Source organism: Chiloscyllium punctatum, chromosome 17 (assembly GCF_047496795.1).
Source record: "Chiloscyllium punctatum isolate Juve2018m chromosome 17, sChiPun1.3, whole genome shotgun sequence".
Taxonomy (NCBI): Eukaryota; Metazoa; Chordata; class Chondrichthyes; order Orectolobiformes; family Hemiscylliidae; genus Chiloscyllium; species Chiloscyllium punctatum.
Window position 1 is genome coordinate 68,959,649 of NC_092755.1, and position 18,039 is coordinate 68,977,687.

At 41.8% G+C, this 18,039-nt stretch overlaps 1 protein-coding gene across 2 annotated transcripts in view; it reads left to right on the forward strand.

Moving 5' to 3' along the window:
• The window catches only part of cabp7a (calcium binding protein 7a), a 64,213-nt gene that overhangs the window by 32,793 nt on the left and 13,381 nt on the right, over positions 1-18,039 (forward strand). For both annotated transcript variants that reach the window (XM_072587368.1, XM_072587369.1), the window contains exon 3: positions 1,721-1,833. In XM_072587368.1, coding sequence (XP_072443469.1) covers positions 1,721-1,833 — 113 coding nt within the window. The remainder of the gene's footprint in view (positions 1-1,720; positions 1,834-18,039) is intronic.

Consider the following 18,039-nt stretch of genomic DNA (forward strand, 5'->3'; position numbering starts at 1 on the left):
TAACGGCCTAGAAATTTGATAGCAACTGTTCTAAGTATACTGACATAAAATGGAGAGTGTACCCATCTGACTGTGCTACGCAGGAAAAACAGCACCAGCTGAACTGGGCTAATCTATAGGTACCTAGGGCACACGCTAGATGTACTAAAAACCTTCAATGCAACAAGGAACATCTGATTGCTTTAGGAGCCTTTTCAGAAGCTTGTCGGTCCCACCATCTGTGTTAACAGCAAGAACCTTGCAGCAGAGCTTTTTAAAAGGGTCATCCATTTGATAGTTATTTGCTGGCTGGTCTTCTTGTGGGAAGTTGGAATCTGAGTCTATTTTGTCCTGTTCATCAGAGAGCAAAATGTGAATGCTTGCAATCCACCAAGAAGGAACGTACTTGGCTGTGTGAGATGTTATGGCCATAACCGGAGTCTCAAACCAAGATTTGCCCCATGGTTGTCAAAGACCTTCAATTTTATGTTTTAGTGTGATTCCAGGAAAGTGGTAGTGTGTTAATGTCATTGGACTAGAGTTCTTCAACTCTGATCTCCAGCATCTCCAGTGCTCATGTTCTCCTAGTAACCCAGAGTCACAGTTTTGGGCACATGGGTTCAAGTCACACCAAGACAGATGGTGAAATTTGAATTCAATAAAAATTTGGAATTAAAAGCTTGCCAATAGTGACCATGTAACGACTGTCAAAACCCATGGTTCACCAATGTCCTTTGGAGAATGAAATCTGTCATCCTGACCTAGTTTGTGACTCCAGACCCACAGCAATGGCATTGACTCTTAATTGCTCTCTGAAATGGTGTATAAAGACATGCAATTCAAGGGCAATTAGGGATGGGTAACAAATGCCAGCTCAGGTGGTGATACCCATATACCAGGAATGAATGAACAAAAGGCTGCAGAAGGTCACTCAATTTGCCACTACTGCATTAGGGAAGTGACAAATTCAATGTATACGAGTGCATGCCCTGATTACCTTTAGGTGGAGCTAGAGAGGCCCTATTTCCCATCTGTCCCCATTAGTCCACCCCCTATAATTTGACACACAGCCATTAAACAGCATGGTTTTTTTTTTCACCCTTTTTGTGGGCGGCACGGTGGCACAGTGGTTAGCATTGCTGCCTCACAACGCCACAGACCCGGGTTCATTTCCCGCCTCAGGCAACTGACTGTGTGGGCGTTCTCCCCGTGTCTGCGTGGGTTTCCTCCGGGTGCTCCGGTTTCCTCCCACAGTCCAAAGATGTGCAGGTCAGGTGAATTGGCCATGCTCAATTGCCTGTAGTGTTAGGTAAGGGTTAAATGTAGGGGTATGGGTGGGTTGTGCTTCGGTGGGGCGGTGTGGACTTGTTGGGCCGAAGGGCCTGTTTCCACACTGTAAGTAATCTAATCTAATCTAGTATATGAGCTCTATATCCAAGTACCTGTAAATGGAATGTGCAGATAACCCCAGCTCCTGCAGCACACTCACTGCACCCTTTTCCAGGCATGAAGAAATCTCTAAGCATATATATCATCTTGTTCAATGAGTGAATGCAAATGACACAGAAGCCTGAGACTTCAATCCCTGTTTTCATTCCTGGGAGGTGAACACAGTATTCATTGTAGTTCCAGGTCACTATCCAGTGCTAACACCAGAGTACAATGTGATTCAATTTATGTTTTTGTTAGGTGGTGTCTCAAATTTAGAATATCCCGTACTAACTCTGTATTATGACTTCAGGTGATGGACAGGTGGACTTTGAAGAGTTTGTGACGTTGCTAGGACCTAAACTGTCATCAGCTGCAATTCCAGAGAAGTTCCATGGAACCGAATTTGATAATGTTTTTTGGAAGGTAAGGCATCAGGGGAACAATGTCAACTTAAGTATCAGCAACATTATGCAACTGAGAAAAGTGCCCCAAGACTTAATTTGCTCTCATAGCTATGTGTTTATTTTTCCATACTTTGACTGAAAACGCCTGTGGGTTACTAATACAAAATTCAATTGCAGTCATTGGTTTAGTAAGTTAAGGATCTGCTGTGTATCTGCTTTATCATTGTACATCATTTCCATGATTTTTCTTGGTGTATTTGAACCTTTCTATAGAGGTGGCCTGATCATGTCTGTGTTAAGTGACCATTGCTCCAGTCCTTTGTGGAGGCAGTGGCTCAAAGGTCAGAGTGAGCTTGCTCACATCAAACCAGAAAGCCAGATTTCCTGGTCAGCTAACTATTAACTTTGCCAGTTTGTGTCTTCTGGCCACATGTGATGAAGTCCCAAGAGCTGTTGACTAATCAGACAGCAGACATCTCTTCAGTCCCAGCAGCACCACCCACAGTGGTGGTCACTGCTGAAATTGCAGGCAGTCCCCTCATGAAAAGCAGCAATGTGTCAGGATCACATGGAAAGGCTTCACCTAGTGAATGGGCCATGTTTTGGACAATAAGGCATTAACATACATGGGTGACAACTGTTATTGGATAGCCCCAAACAGGACGACCCCAGTCAGAACCTACAGCCAAGCTGATGGGGTTTATCAGATGTAACATGACAGTAGAAAGAAGCACTTAATTGATTATTAATTGACTACGTAAGGGCCTCAGTTGTTCAAAGGATGGGCAGGCCACCCACAACTGGTACAATTGTGCCAGCGGTGGGTAGGCAGAGGGCATAATGTCCCTGCCTCCCAGCGCACTCATAGAGGAAACATAAAACTCTGGGCTCTTTTTCCCAAGGCCCAACTTTGTATTCTCTTTTCCCAACTACATCCAACCTTCCCTCAACAATCCACAACGAGGGCATTGATTCATCCAAGATGTGAGTAATGAGAACTTCTCAGAAAATAACCGATCACCTGAACATTGCTAGGACAACTGGTAATGCCTGCATATGTATGAATAGTAACATTGCTGTGATCAGTTCCACATTGTACCAAGGGAGTGTCTTGCGTCTGGTAACATTGAGGTTGCATATCACTGTTGAATCTAATTCCTGATAATGGTGAGGAGAACAGCTCAGTAAACAGCAGTGAATTATATACTAACTGTTCAGTGTGATATCTCCTGCTCATGCCAAGAAGCTTGCAATAGTCTCTTGCTGAGACAGGTCTGAGATCACAGGCCTGTAATATTACAGACACTTTGCATGCTGTTCTTCATTGGGTGGAGATGTGCAAATTCTGCAAAAATCTCTTTTCTTCTCAAAGGTCCTTGAACCATTTCTGTTCTCTTTCCTCCTCCATAATGTTCAGCACCGACTGATTTGCTTCCTTACCCAGCTGTCATTATCTGAAAAACAGCTCCAGTCAGAGATAATAAATACATCTTGGTCTCTCACCATTCACGCTTATCCTACAGCGTTCGCTAGTCCAACTCCAGTGAGAAATGAAGTAAATGTACTGTGAGAATTAAATAAATCATGAGTCATTTTCTACTCCTATTGCTGCTCAACGAACAATAACCAGAAAAGGTTAGAAACATGTATTCCCTCGATAATCTGGATCTTATTTTTCTTGTGTTCTCTGCCTGAAGTTGAGTACAAGACATAATGCCACAATCTCCAGGGTGGGTAGGGGGAAGGAAGCAGGTGCTGAGTACACTGCAGCCAGAATGATGATCGAGTCCTCTTATCGCCAATCTGATCCAGACAAGCTATCCATCCAACTGTCTCCCCAAATAGTCGGAGGAGCTTTGCCAACACAGATTGCTATATGCACGTTGTCATTTGGATAGTGATGGCAGAGGTTCCAAATTTCTTTCCATCAAATGGCTGACCAGGAGGAATCATTCCCCTCTCACCCGTGCCATTGAGCTGCATTGGAAAGAATTACAAGTTCACATTCAATCCGTTTGGCCATGTTACGAATGAACTTCCCTTGGCCATCAAGCCTCAGAGTGGGACAAGGGCCTCAATCTCAGAGCCAGGAGTAGAAACTATTACTCTTTCCATTAAAGTCAATGGAGAAACTCATAAGAAAATAACATGCGCTCCAACATACGAAGAATTAAATCCCCAAACAGTATCAAACTGAATCCTGAACCTAAATTGCTCCAGTTCAGGTTAAAATAGCTGAGTTGGTCAGTTTTGACTTTGTTTAGACATTTAAGGTTCACATCATCCTTCGCTTCTAAATAATATTTGTTTTCTGAACAGAAGCAGAAAGAAACATACCTGTGACTTTATCCTGTAGTGTTACTTACAACTGAACAGCTGCAGCACCAACAAATAGCTGAATGACCTTTTGTTTGAAACTGCAAAATTCAGTAGAAAAGTGTTTATGGAGTGAAATCAGGGTTAATGTTTCAGGTCCAGTGACCTTTCGTCAGAACCTTCTTGTAAAGAAGGATCACCAGACCTGAAATGTTCACTCTGATTTCTCTCCACAGATGCTGCCAGACCTGCTGAGACTTTCCAGCAATTTCTGTTTTTGTTTCCGATTTCCAGCATCCACAATTCTTTTGTTTTTTTGTCTAATGTTTGTCAGGTGTCTGTTTAGTACGTATCTTTAGGAGTGCAGGGGAGATAAAGCTGCAACCAATTTCCAACAATTTTCAGTCTGGCAGTCTTGCACCTATTTAAACTTAGCAATTTTGTTCAGTCTTGCAATAATAATGCTGGGAAAGGCATCCATGAGGTACTAATGACTGGTTGTTGAATGGAAGCAGGGATAATAATTTCTGTAAATGCAGCAGCCAGTTGAACACACCAACTTTAATGAGATCACCATTAAATAATCTGTGGTCAGTTGAACACACCAACTTTAATGAGATTACCATTAAATAAGCTGTTCTAATGATGTTGATTGAGCAACAATTATAAGCCAGGACACGGGAGAATTCTCCTACTTTTTGTTTGAAATAATGCCACATCTATGAAGTCACACTGACTGACAGAGGAACACATGAATGTAGGACATAGAATTTGGGAGCAGGAGTAGGCCATTCAGCCCTGTGTGAGTGTTACCCATGAGTCATAGTTGATGCTTTTAATGAACAGCATGATTGTTAAACTGAGAAGACAGTTCTTCTGTGAGTGAGTCAACTTGGCCTTTTGTGTTAGGAGCATATAACTACAGCTAGATTAGAGTGGTGCTGGAAAAGCACAGCAGGTCAGGCAGCGTCCGAGGAGCTGGAAAATCAACGTTTCGGGCCAAAGCTCTTCATCAGGAATGAAGGGCTTCTGCCTGAAACGTCGATTTTCCTGCTCCTCGGATGCTGCCTGACCTGCTGTGCTTTTCCAGCACCACTCTAATCTAGACTCTGATTTCCAGCATCTGCAGTATCCACTTCTGCCTATAAATACAGCTGGCAAACTCAGATGGGCCTTGGGCTGAAAATTTCACTGCAGGAGAAGAAGCTAGTTATTCAGTAAGTACCTATTAACAGTCCATGGTTTACTCTATTCTTTCGACATCAATAAATAGACAATTGTATAAAATATTTTCGTTAAGTCAAAAAAATTAAGGAAGGCAGGGCAGTTGATGTTTCCCAGCTGGAGCATGTGGAAGCTCCATATCGTTGCAGGGAAAACATAGGTCGTTTCTCAGGCTGGCAAGATACAACAAGTGGTGTCCCACAGGGATTGATGCTGGAATCTCAACTGGTCACAATTTATAAAAATGACTTGGATGAAGGGAGGGAAGGCATGTTTGCCAAATTTGCTTATGTCCCAAAGTTAGGCCCAGAAAGTAAGTTGTGATGAGGACATAGGCTACAAAAGAATACAAACAGGCTAATTGAATGGGTAACGATCTGGCAAATAGAGGGTGCTGTGAAATTGTCCACTTTGGCAAGAAATAAGAAAGAAAGATCTTAGCAAAATGATGATATGCTTCAAAGCTCTGAAATGCGAGAGGTCTGTGCGCTTCTGGCTTACAAATCACAAAAGATTAGTATGCAAGCAATTAGGAAAGCTAATGGAGTGTTATAATTTACCACAAGAGGAATTGAATACAAAAGTAGGAATATTATGTTTCAGTCATACAAGGCATTGATGCAATCCCATCTGGAGTACTATGTATAGTTTTGGTCATCTTATTTAAGGAAGAGTGTAAATATAATGGAAGCACTTTAGAGGAGGTTTACCAAACGAATACTGGAATGGGCAGGATATCTTATGAATGTTGTCTAATGAGGAGAGGATAGGCAGGCTGGGCTTGACTGGATTAAGAAGAGTAAGAGGTGAATTGATTGAAATATATAAGATCTTGCAGGGTATTGACATGGTGGATGTGAAGATGACATTTCCTCTTACAGAATCATTAAATAATCATTGTTTAAGAATCACCAGTCATCCATTTACAACTGCCACAAGGCAAATTTTTTTCCAGTCAGATGGTCATGATTTTTTTGGAACTCGTTTCATGAAAACAACAGCCCTCGAATATTTTTGATATGTAATAAAGATTCTTGTTCCACAAGAAGTTGAAAAAAGATCAGGGTAGTTTGCAACATAGATGTGAGGTTACAGTCCAGTCAGCTGTGATCTTATTGAATGGCAAAACAGGCTTAAGGGTTCAATTGACCTATACCTGCTCATAATTCATAGGTAGGTTAAATTACCTAAGAAAACACTTCATTATAACACTTCATTCATTTTAACACTTCATTAAAGAACAATCTGGAGAGCCACTATCCAAATCTAGTAGATTATCGGGTGCTGAAATTTACTTGCATTGCACAAGTTAATTGGTCCAAACGATTCAATTTTTAAACAATCAAAAACTCTCCAAAGGCCAGTGCCCCAGTGAGTTTTTGATTTAATCTCTTCTTGCGAAATCGTTGAAGAATTTAGGCAACTAACTCAAAACTAGTATTTATGTGCGCTTTATGAAAACACAATTAGCAGCAACTTAATGCTGAACATATGGTGGGTAATTAGGACAATTTGCAATTAGCCCGCACACTCTGACTAAGAGATGCAAAACTTGCCTGAACCTTATCCTCAGGCTTTGCTTGACTAATTTGAATATTTAATGGAATGGAGGAAAATGGGAAGTTCACTCATTTCAAGTGTTGACAATGCCCATGAATGAAACTAGTATATAACATTATGAATAGAGCAATTGTATTAAGCTCTACTTTCAAACACATTGCCAGTTAGCTCATGATAAGGTGATGTTAGGGTCAGTAAAATGTATGGAGCAGCACCTAGTTGACTGCAAGGCTCAAAATATGCACACCATGTCTTTAATGGCTAACCATGCTATGTCTAACCAGGAGCTTCATGGCAAACATTATGAGTTCAAGAAAGATGTTAGAGGTAAAGATCTGTCCTTCTGACTCTTCAGATTAACTGAATTAGCCTGTCATTCGGTTTCAATGGGACGTAATGACTGCAGTCAATCAAGCACCAATTAAAATCCAGTCTGTGGTCTATATTAACGAAAAAAATGTTTTGTTCTTTTCTTTTTTTATAACAAAGTGCAACCTTTGAGGAAAACAGATATCCTTTGAGAGCAATAGCTTTTCAAGGATTGCTCTTTTCCTACATTACATTCAGCTCAGGGAAAATGCAATTGGGAAAAATCTTCACGAAGCACACTCTTGCAGAATTTCAGAGTTTCAAATCCAAGCAATACTTCCTCATGTTTTATCAATTGTTAGCTCCCAAGGGGACAAAGCATTTACAATGCTTAGGAAGTAGTCTGCAGGCTGCAGTTCCTTTTTACCTCCAACAAGCCACTAATACAGGAATATGAATGAGGCAACTCAGTAGGGAGTCACATTGTAGCCACAAGAATGGAATGAGACACTTCAGTTATGATGATAGATTGGAGAAATTGCAATTTGTTGCTGTGAAAAGGAGAAGGCTGAGGAGAGGTTTTCAAAGCCTTCAAGGAGTTGGGTAATGTAGCTAGGGAGACATTGTTCCAATTCATAAAAGGATTGAGAACCAGAGGGCAGAGTTTTAAAATGTTTTGCAAAACAAGCAGACATTGTTTGAGAGAAAAATCTTTCTCATGCAGCGAGTAGTTAGGTTTTGGAATGCACTGCCTGGAATTGTGAGTGCAGCCAACATCCATCAGTGCACTCAGGAGGAGTGAATTCATGGACGATGATTTAATAGGAACGATGGAGAAAGTTGTTGGGAAGAAGCAATGGTTTGACGCTAAGTCAAAATGCTCAAAGATATGATGGACTGATTGGCCTTTATCTGAGCCGTAACCATTCTGATTCTGTGAACTCGCGAGGGGTTCAGATATTGGGGTCAGATGGAATGCCGGTTGTGCACTCCACCCAATATTTAATTCAATGAAATGGAATGTACCAATTTTACACCCAGTTGCCATGAGGCAGATTAGATTGAAGTTACCACAAAAATTGTTGAACTCCTCATCAAGATTAAAATGTTACGCACCTCAATGAAACTATTCTACCACAGAGCATTTTTTGTGCACATTTATTCAGTGAGTAGCTGAATCATATGAACCAAGCTATAGTTAGACAATAGTTCAACAGGAAACCATTTCTTCATTAACTTTCATCAGTGTTGATAGCCTCTACATGGAAGCATCAATCATGCCCCTGTGGTCAATTACCCTCTTAATAGTCAATGACATGTTATGGCCACTATATCAATATTAATTCTGTCTTTGCATCAAAAGTGCAGGAAGCTTGTTGTCATTTCTTTGAACTGAAAGTAATTAAACATTCAGCAGCACTTTTAAAGCTCTTAAACCTTTTTTTATTTGTTATTCATAGAACTGTTCTCAGTTAAATTAGGGCAGTGTGTAATACAGCAAGCAGTTGGAAAAGCTTTGGGGACACAAAAGGTCGTTCAGATTGTCCCAACATATTATCCTAACGAATAGGCAAAAGTTGTTTGAACTGTTACATTGACTTCCAGTGTAGGCAGGAAGGCATTAGTGAAGTACTTGCATTTCTTAAATAGAAGACCACTGAAGATGGAATTCATGGAGATCATCCCAAGAAGATGGGACAATTTTATGTTAAGGAAATAGTCAATAATCTGGCCCAGTGGCTGTGCGCCTCTCCAGTACTGTTATGGCGAGATCTTGAATATGTTTTCCCAATTTGTTATGGTTGCAGGTAGAATACCTCTAATCATTAAGCTCCTGGGAAAGTAGGGATGAATCAGCTTCCCTTCTTTATTCACATGCTCTTCCAGTTAATCGCAACAAGGTTAATTTATTAAGGACCACTTTCCTGTCAGTGCCCTTTGCCTGAACCAAATGATGAGTTAGCAAAAGAGTTTATTACTTATTAAAACCAGAAGAAAAAATAACACAGCACACATACACAGCAGAAAATAGAGAATTTTGACTGTTACATTGAATGATTCTGGTTCTGTTGATGGTGATAGTTGAGCAGTTAATTTTTTTAAAAATATATTTTTATTGAAAAATAGGTTTTTTAATATTACAACAAATACAAAACAATACAATTCAAAACAATACAAAGAACGAACATCAAAAAAAAGTAAAAAAACCCAAACCACCCTCATGTACAAATGTAAAAATATGTACATTAAAAAATTCGAACTCCTTAACTAAATAAATAATAACTAACAACGAACTAAAATAATAATAACACAACTCAGCCAAACAAAACACTTACTGTCGAATATCAAGAACATTAGTTTTCACATATTCATATGTTCGCAGTTCCTCCTCTCTGGATATTGGACTCGTAAAGCACAATTGTTACAGCTATATAAAAGCCTTTGCTAGTGTAGCAGACAAATTTGTATGGAGGTATTCCAAAAAGGGCTGCCAAGTCTTATAGAAATTCTCAGTTTTGTGGTGTACCATACTTGTGAGAAAATACAAGGGTCTATGTTCCATAACAATCTTCCACCAACCCAACAGGTCCGGGGGTTTTTCGGATACCCAACCTAACAAGATATTTTTTCTTGCACAGAAAGTGAGGATGTTCAAAAGTTTTTTCTTATGCGCATCTACAGGGAACACACTGGGCAGGCCAAGAAGAAGAGAGATTGGGTCCTTCTCCACCCTTACACCCAAAATCCCCTACATTACACCCGCCACGGCGCTCTAGTATGTTTGAAGCCTACTGCAGGACCAGAGACAATGGGTAAGAGTGCCCGTACCAACCTTGCACTTGGGACATGTTGAAGATACCCCTTTGACAAATTTTGATAAATAATCTGGAGCCAAGTGGACCATGTGGAGAATCTTCAACTGTAAAGCATGGGTCCTACTGCAAGTTGATATCTTTCTTACATTTTCCCAAATATCCTCCCATGCCTCTGAGGAGACCTCAAAGCCGAGCTCACTTTCCCAACACTCAGCAGAGTCGATCAAACTCATCTGAGGGGGTGCCCCCCCCCCCAATTGATGATATAACATGCTGACAAAATATGTATTCTTAGCACTGAGTATCCTTCCGATGTTGGATGTGTAGGGATCAGTCAAAAGTATAGTCTTTTTTTGAGTAAAATCCCTAACTTGAAAAAAATGAAAGAGTTCCGTGTTAGATCACTCATATTTCCATGCTAACTGATCAAAGGACATCATTGTGTCTCCCTCAAATAAATCGCCCATGCAAGACACACCCCTAGCTGCCCAACGTTTGAATCCTGAACCTGTCATCCCCGGTTGAAAATGCAGCATACCCACTATAGGTGTAAGAGAAGATGCTTTGCCAATATTGCCTTCCCTCTGTCAATTTGCCCTCCATGCTTTAACAGTGTTGATAACTATTCCCTAACTGTCCTTATTTTGTCCAAAAATAACAAGCTAGTAAGGGGGCACTTTGCCTGGGAAGCTTTGATATCTAATCACATTGAAAGAGGGTCCCCACAAGCCCAGTCACTCATGTAAGATAAAAGCGAGCTTAGTTTATAGTTTTTAATGTCCAGGAGATCCACTCCCCCCAATCTGTGAGGCAATTGCTGTTTAGCTAATTTAATAAGGGGCCACTTATGATGCCAAATAAATGTGCTGAACCAGCCATTCAGTCTCCTGAACATTTGCTTATCAAAAATCAGGAGGAACATCTGTATAGGGTATAAGAAACGGGGGAGAATATTCATCTTAGTAAGTGCTATCTGACCTAATCATGAGACTGAAATTGCCTCCCATCTTTGAAGCTCTTGTTTAATTTTGTTGAATAATTGAACAAAATTAGCTTTGAACAACCAATCAAAAATTGGAGTGAATATGCCCAAATACACAAAACCCCCCAATGACCACTTCGAGTCATAGAGTCATAGAGATGTACAGCATGGAAACAGACCCCTCAGTCCAACCCAACCAGATATCCCAACCCAATCTAGTCCCACCTGCCAGCACCTGGCCCATATCCCTCCAAACCCTTCCTATTCATATACGCACCAAAATGCCTTTTAAATGTTGCAATTGTACCAGCCTCCACCACATCCTCTGGCAGCTCATTCCATACGTGTACCACCCTCTGTGTGAAAAAGTTGCCCCTTGGGACTCTTTTATATCTTTCCCCTCTCACCCTAAACCTATGACCTTCAGTTCTGAACTCACCGACACCAGGGAAAAGACTTTGCCTACTTACCCTATCCATGCCCCTCATAATTTTGTAAACCTCTATAAGGTCACCACTCAGCCTCTGATGCTCCAGGGAAAACAGCGCCAGCCTGTTCAGCCTCTCCCTATAGCTCAAATCCTCCAACCCTGGTAACATTCTTGTAAATCTTTTCTGAACCCTTTCAACTTTAACAACATCTTTCCCATAGGAGGGAGACCAGAATTGCACACAATATTCCAACAGTGGCCTAACCGATGTCGTGTACAGCTGCCACATGACCTCCCAACTCCTGTACTCAATACTCTGACCAATAAGGAAAGCATACCAAACGCCTTCTTCACTATCCTATCTACTTGCAACTTCACTTTCAAGGAGCTATGAACCTGCACTCCAAGGTCTTTTTTTGTCGATAACACTCCCAAGGACCTTACCATTAAGTGTATACATCCTGTTAAGATTTGCTTTCCCAAAATGCAGCACCTCGCATTTATCTGAATTAAACTCTATTTGCCACTTCTCTGCCCATTGGCCCATCTGGTCAAGATCCTGTTGTAATCTGAGGTAACCCTCTTTGCTGTCCACTACACCTCCAATTTTGGTGTCATCTGCAAATTTACTAACTGTACCTCTTATGCTTGCATCCAAATCATTTATGTAAATGACAAAAAGTAGAGGACTCAGCAACGATCCTTGTGGCACTCCACTGGTCACAGGCCTCCAGTCTGAAAAACAACCCTCCACCACCACCTTCTACCTTTGAGCCAGTTCTGTATCCAAATGGCTAGTTCTCCCCGTATACCGTGAGATCTAACCTTGCTAATCAGTCTCCCATGGGGAACCTTGTCGAACGCCTTACTGAAGTCCATATAGATCACATCTACCACTCTGCCCTCATCAATCCTCTTTGTTATTTCTTCAAAAAACTGAATCGAGTTTGTGAAACATGATTTCCCACACACAAAGCCATGTTGACTATCCCTAATCAGTCCTTGCCTTTCCAAACACATGTACATCCTGTCCCTCAGGATTCCCTCTAGCAACTTACCCACCACCAACGTCAGGCTCACTGGTCTACAGTTCCCTGGCTTGTCCATACCACCTTTCTTAAACAGTGGCACCACGTTATCCAACCTCCAGTCTTCCGGCACCTCACCTGTAACTATCGATGATACAAATATCTCAGCAAGAGGCCCAGCAATCACTTCTCTAGCTTCCCACAGTGTTCTGGGGTACACCTGATCAGGTCCTGGGGATTTATCCACCTTTATGCATTTCAAGACATCCAACACTTCCTCCTCTATAATTTGGACATTTTACAAGGTGTCACCATCTATTTCCCTACATTCTATATCTTCCATATCCTTTTCCACGGTAAATATTGATGCAAAATACTCGTTTAGTATCTCCCCCACTTTATACGGCTCCACACAAAGGCTGCCTTGCTGATCTTTGAGGGGTCCTATTTTCTCCCTAGTTTTCCTTTTAAATGGGAATCAATATTTGCTCTCAAGACCGAGCACCTTTGTAAGACTACCCATAGGCATAGCCTCTGATTTTGCAAAATTAATCTTGTACCCTGAAAAGTTACCAAATGTGCTGATGCATTCAATCAGGCGTGGCACCGACGCTGCTGGATTTGACAAAAAAATGAGGACATCGTCCATGTCCAACAAAATATTATATAATTTTGACCCCACTTCTGGAGCTGATACATTCCCTATGAATGGTCTCCACCAATGGTTCAATCACCAATGTAAAAAGCAGTGGTGGAAGGGGACAGCCCTGCTGACTGCTCCGAAAAATGTTAAAATTGCTTGATCATATCCCATTAGTGACAACTGCAGTGAGAGGGTCATTGGAAAGAACCTTTACCCACCTTTTAAAGGCTTCATCCAAGCCAAACCACCCCCGAGTATAAAAAAGGTACGGCCACTTAACTCAGTCAAATGCCTTCTTTGCACTTAGAGAAATCCTTGTATTGACTGTTGAATTACATTAAGCAGCCTCCTAACATTATTGAAGGATTTGTGGCCCTTTATGAAGCCTGTCTGATCATCTTTAACAATACAAGGTAACATAGTGTCCAGCCTTAACACAAGAGTCTTTGAGAGGATTTTGAAGTCCACATTTAAGAGTGAGTTGGGCCTGTACGAAGCATAGGCCTCCGGGACCTTCCCTTTTTTTTAAGAATAAGCAAATTATTGGCCTCTCTCAGAGATGGGGGGAGACGATCATGACTGTATGAGCCATTGAACATGTTGAGCATCGGGCCTGACAACATGTTTATAAATTCCTTTTAGAATTCCCTGGGAAGACCATCAGGTCTGTGCCTTTCCACTTTGAAGCTGCTTCACAGCCTCCTGCACCTCTTGCTCTGATAAGGGGGCATTGAGAAAAGACTCTTGTTGGGGGCCACGCCTGGGAGCTCCAGATCCTTGGAAAAGGACTCCACCTTGTCCCACCCCTCCTCACAACCCTCAGATTGGTAAAACTCAGAGTAAAATCTCTGGAACGCCACATTAATCTTTTTGGAATCATATACTGGGTTCCCAGACCCTTCCGTAATCGATGTAATGGCTTGAGGGGTACTCCTTTTCCTGGTGAGCTATGCTAGGTACTTGCCTGGCTTGTCACCATGCTCATATAACCTTTGCTTTGTGAAAGTAAAATCCTTCTTTGCTGTCTGCGTGAGCAAGGAATTCAGTGCAGACGCGAGTGCCATAATCCTCTGTAGCTTGACCAAAGAGGGCCTGACAAAGTAAGCCATCTCGGCTGCCTTCAACTGTGCTTCAAAGAGACATTGCTGCTTGCCCTTCTGCTGCTTCTGACTGGCAGAGTAGGAGATAACTAAACCCCTGGCATAGGCTTTGGCGGTTTCCCAAAGGACGGACTGGCTACTAGCCGAGCCTGAGTTGATGTCTAGAAATGCCCGAAATTCCCTAGAGAAGTACTCCACAAACTTATTATCCTTGAGGGAAAGGAATCCATTTGCCAGTGCCTTGGCCACTGTAACGTCCTTAATCTTAACCAACAGGTACTCTGGAGCATGATTGGAAACGGTAATATTACCAATCGTAATATTACCGATCACTAAGTCCAAGGTTGCCACAGGGGTCAGAAAAAAATCAATCCTGGTGTGACATCTATGTAGATTGGAAAAAATGTAAAATCCCTGCCTGTAGAGTGGAGACACCTCCAGACATCCACCAACCCTAACTTGACACACAGATCCACTAATTGTTTAGTTTACACAGAGGGTATCCATGGTGGGGGGGCGTGGGTGGCGCCTTTGGGTAACCTGTCTCCATAGGATTCACAAGACAATTAAAATCTCTCCCTATAATGATGTGCCTGGACTCAGGACTGATCACTTTAGAGAAAACATCTACCAGAAATTTGAGAGGATGGGCCAGAGGGCAATAAACATTTAAGACACCGTATTCTTTCCTGTATATCAGGGCTTTGAGAATTACAAACTTCCCAGGTGTGTCTTTAATTTATTTGGGAGATTCCTCCTAACCAACATAGCCACTCCCCCACTTCTGGTATTAAAAGATGAAAATTAAACCCGATCAAAGCCATTCTGCTGTAGTCTCAAATGCTCCCTTTCATCCAAGCCTATCTCCTGTAACAAAGTAATATCCGCCTTTTCCTTTCTAAGACTCAAAAGTACCTTCTTCCTCTTAATTTTTGAGTGACTCCCCTTGATGTTCCAGGTATACCATTTAATCAATTCATTAGCCATAGCCTTCTGCAGTAACATTTAAATTCCAGACAGGAGGAACTCAAACCACAAATCACCAAGCCTTAGTGTTGCAAGATCCATCAAACATAAAAACTACATACATTAAAGCCTCTACAGTAACAAACCTACAAAGCTATCAAACACAATATACAACAAAAACCAAAAAAACAAACCAACATATAAAGCGCCAACAGTGCTGAATAGGGAACTCACCCCCTCCCCAAAGGGGGCATCTACACATCCCAAAACCCAATTTCCCATACCACTGCCAGTACTACAGCCCAGGTACTTAAATACCTAAACCGGGCATAAACTGCCCTTAAGTAGGCATCTGGCCGTCACCACCATTTTCCTTCTTCCTAACTCGAGTCACACCACAAACACAAGCAGAAATGAAAGAAAATACACCATGGAATAGCAATGTGAATAAAGACAGTTTGAAAAAAAAGGGTAGGTACCCCACCCATCCTTAGGTATAACTTAACTTAGAAATTGAAAGTATGCATCTCAACCGCCGCCAAATATAGTTCAGACCAGCTTATTACTACTAAAAAGAAAACCCCTACCGGACTTCCTCTTTTCTTTTCAAAGTCTTGGGTGACTGTCTGTACATTCTGCCTGTGTCTGCATGGGTTTCCTCCCACAGTCCAAAGATGTGCAAGTCAGGTGAATTGGCCAAGCTAAATTGCCCATAGTGTTAGATGCATTAGTCAGAGGGAAATGGATCTGGGTGCATTACTCTTCAGAGGGTCAGTGTGGACTTGTTGGGCCAAAGGGCCTGTTTCCACACTGTAGGGAATCTAATCTAATTTAACACTACTATTTGTACATACTAAATTGTTCAGATTAAGTTAATTTGTCTACAAAGTGTCTTGCCTTCTCCGACGTATCAAAGAGAGGGACAGATCCATCTAAGGTGATCCGAAGCACCGCTGGATACCTAGAGAGTACTGGATCCTGAGCTCCCTTAGTCTACTCTTTACACCATCATAGGATTTTCTTTTCTGGATCACTGCCGCTGAGAAGCCCTGGAAGAACATGATCTTAGAGCCCTCGTAAAATAGGGCCATTGGATCCTTCCCATGGATTCTGGAAGCTTCCACGATTCTCTTCTTATCTCTATAATAATGAAACTGCACCATGATAGGACGAGGACATTGATCCAGACCTGACCTCCTGCACCGTGACCCAGTGAACCCTCTCGAACTTCAAGTATCTCATTCCAGACTCCAAGTTAAGGAATTTTGGCAACCAGTCCTCAATACATTCTGCCGGCCGCTCACCTTTGTTACCCTCCGACAGACCAACGATCCAAATATTTTTTCTCCTCCTCCTGTTCTCGAGATCATCAACGTGGTCAAGCAAATTACGGACCTTCATCTCCAGGGCTTGGACCCTATCTTTGGAGGGACTGGTATCAGCTTCCACTATGAGTCTGTTCTACCTCATCTGTCCTTTTCTCCAGGACTCCCAGCTACTGTTCATGCTTCTGCAGCTATAGAGATCGGGGCCAGCTTCTCTCTATCTGCTCACCCAACATCTCGTTAGATTTTGCGAACTCCTTCACAAGGGCCTGGTAAGAAATCGAATCTGAAGAGCCTGCAGGCTGGGCCACAGGCCCAGCCTCAGACGTTCCTCCTCCCTTCTTAGGCATCTCTGGACGGTGAAAATGCAGGTAAGTTGATTTTTAACAGTGTTCTGGATTTCCACAGCCTCTTTCGTGTCCCAGGATATCACGGGGGTCTGCAGAGGGCAGGTTAAAAGTTTGTCCCGCTTGTGCTGCAGTGCGGAACTCTGCAATGTGATCTTCTTAGATCGCCACCATCTTGGATCCCCCCCAAGCAGTTAATTGTAAAAATTCTTGGCTTTGCAAGTTAATTGTAATTCTTTTGTCCTGGTTATTTTCAACAGTGGTTGACTGGCAGCTTGGAGTGAGAACTGGTTTCTTCTTGTGCCTGCAATGTAGAAGCGGTGTTTAATGGTGTTCTCAAGTTGTAGTCTTTCACAAGACATTAATTAACACATGAGTACATCAGGCCACTAACACATTCAGAGGAAGGGTGCAGTTGGGATTTATCCCCTCATTTTCCTACAACTCTGGAAGGGTGAAACAGATACATCATTTCCGAAAATGGCTTTGTGCTGAAGGGGTGGATCATTAGCTTCTCATTATCTCCTCCTTGGTTTTCCCGTAGCAGTCTCGGGATTCGTAAAGCACTCTGCCAGATAATCACTGAATTTACTTCCTCTGTCATGGTTTACCTGTAGAAGTCCCCTTTGAACAAATATATGTTGGAATTGAACGTTTAATGTTCTGTAAGTACTTTGGGATTCTTGTCTGTCATCATGACAAGTATAAATTGAATTTTCACACTTTATCATTAAAAAGCAGCTGTAGGCCTCTAGAGGAAATTCAGAGTCAATATGATTCTTGGCTTACAGAATAATATTAACCAACAAGAAAGAAGGAATCAGAGTTCACCCGTGTTTTATGAATGGTAAATCGTGTTTGACTAATTTGCTAAAGTTATTTGAAGATGTAACAAGCAAAGTAGATAATGGAAGTTCTGCAGATGGATGTCATATATCTGGACTTCCAGAAGGCATTTGCCACTCAAAAGGTTAATACACATGGTAAGATCACACATGGTTAGAGTGGATAGAGAGTTGGCTAATCAACAGAGAGCAGTCAGGATAAACTCATCTTTTTCTGGTGGACAAGAGGCAACTAATGGATTGCCACAGAGTTCAGTCCTCGGGCCCCAACTACTTACAATCTATATTAATGTCTTGGATGCAGGAGTAGAGTGTACTATAGCCAAATTTGGAG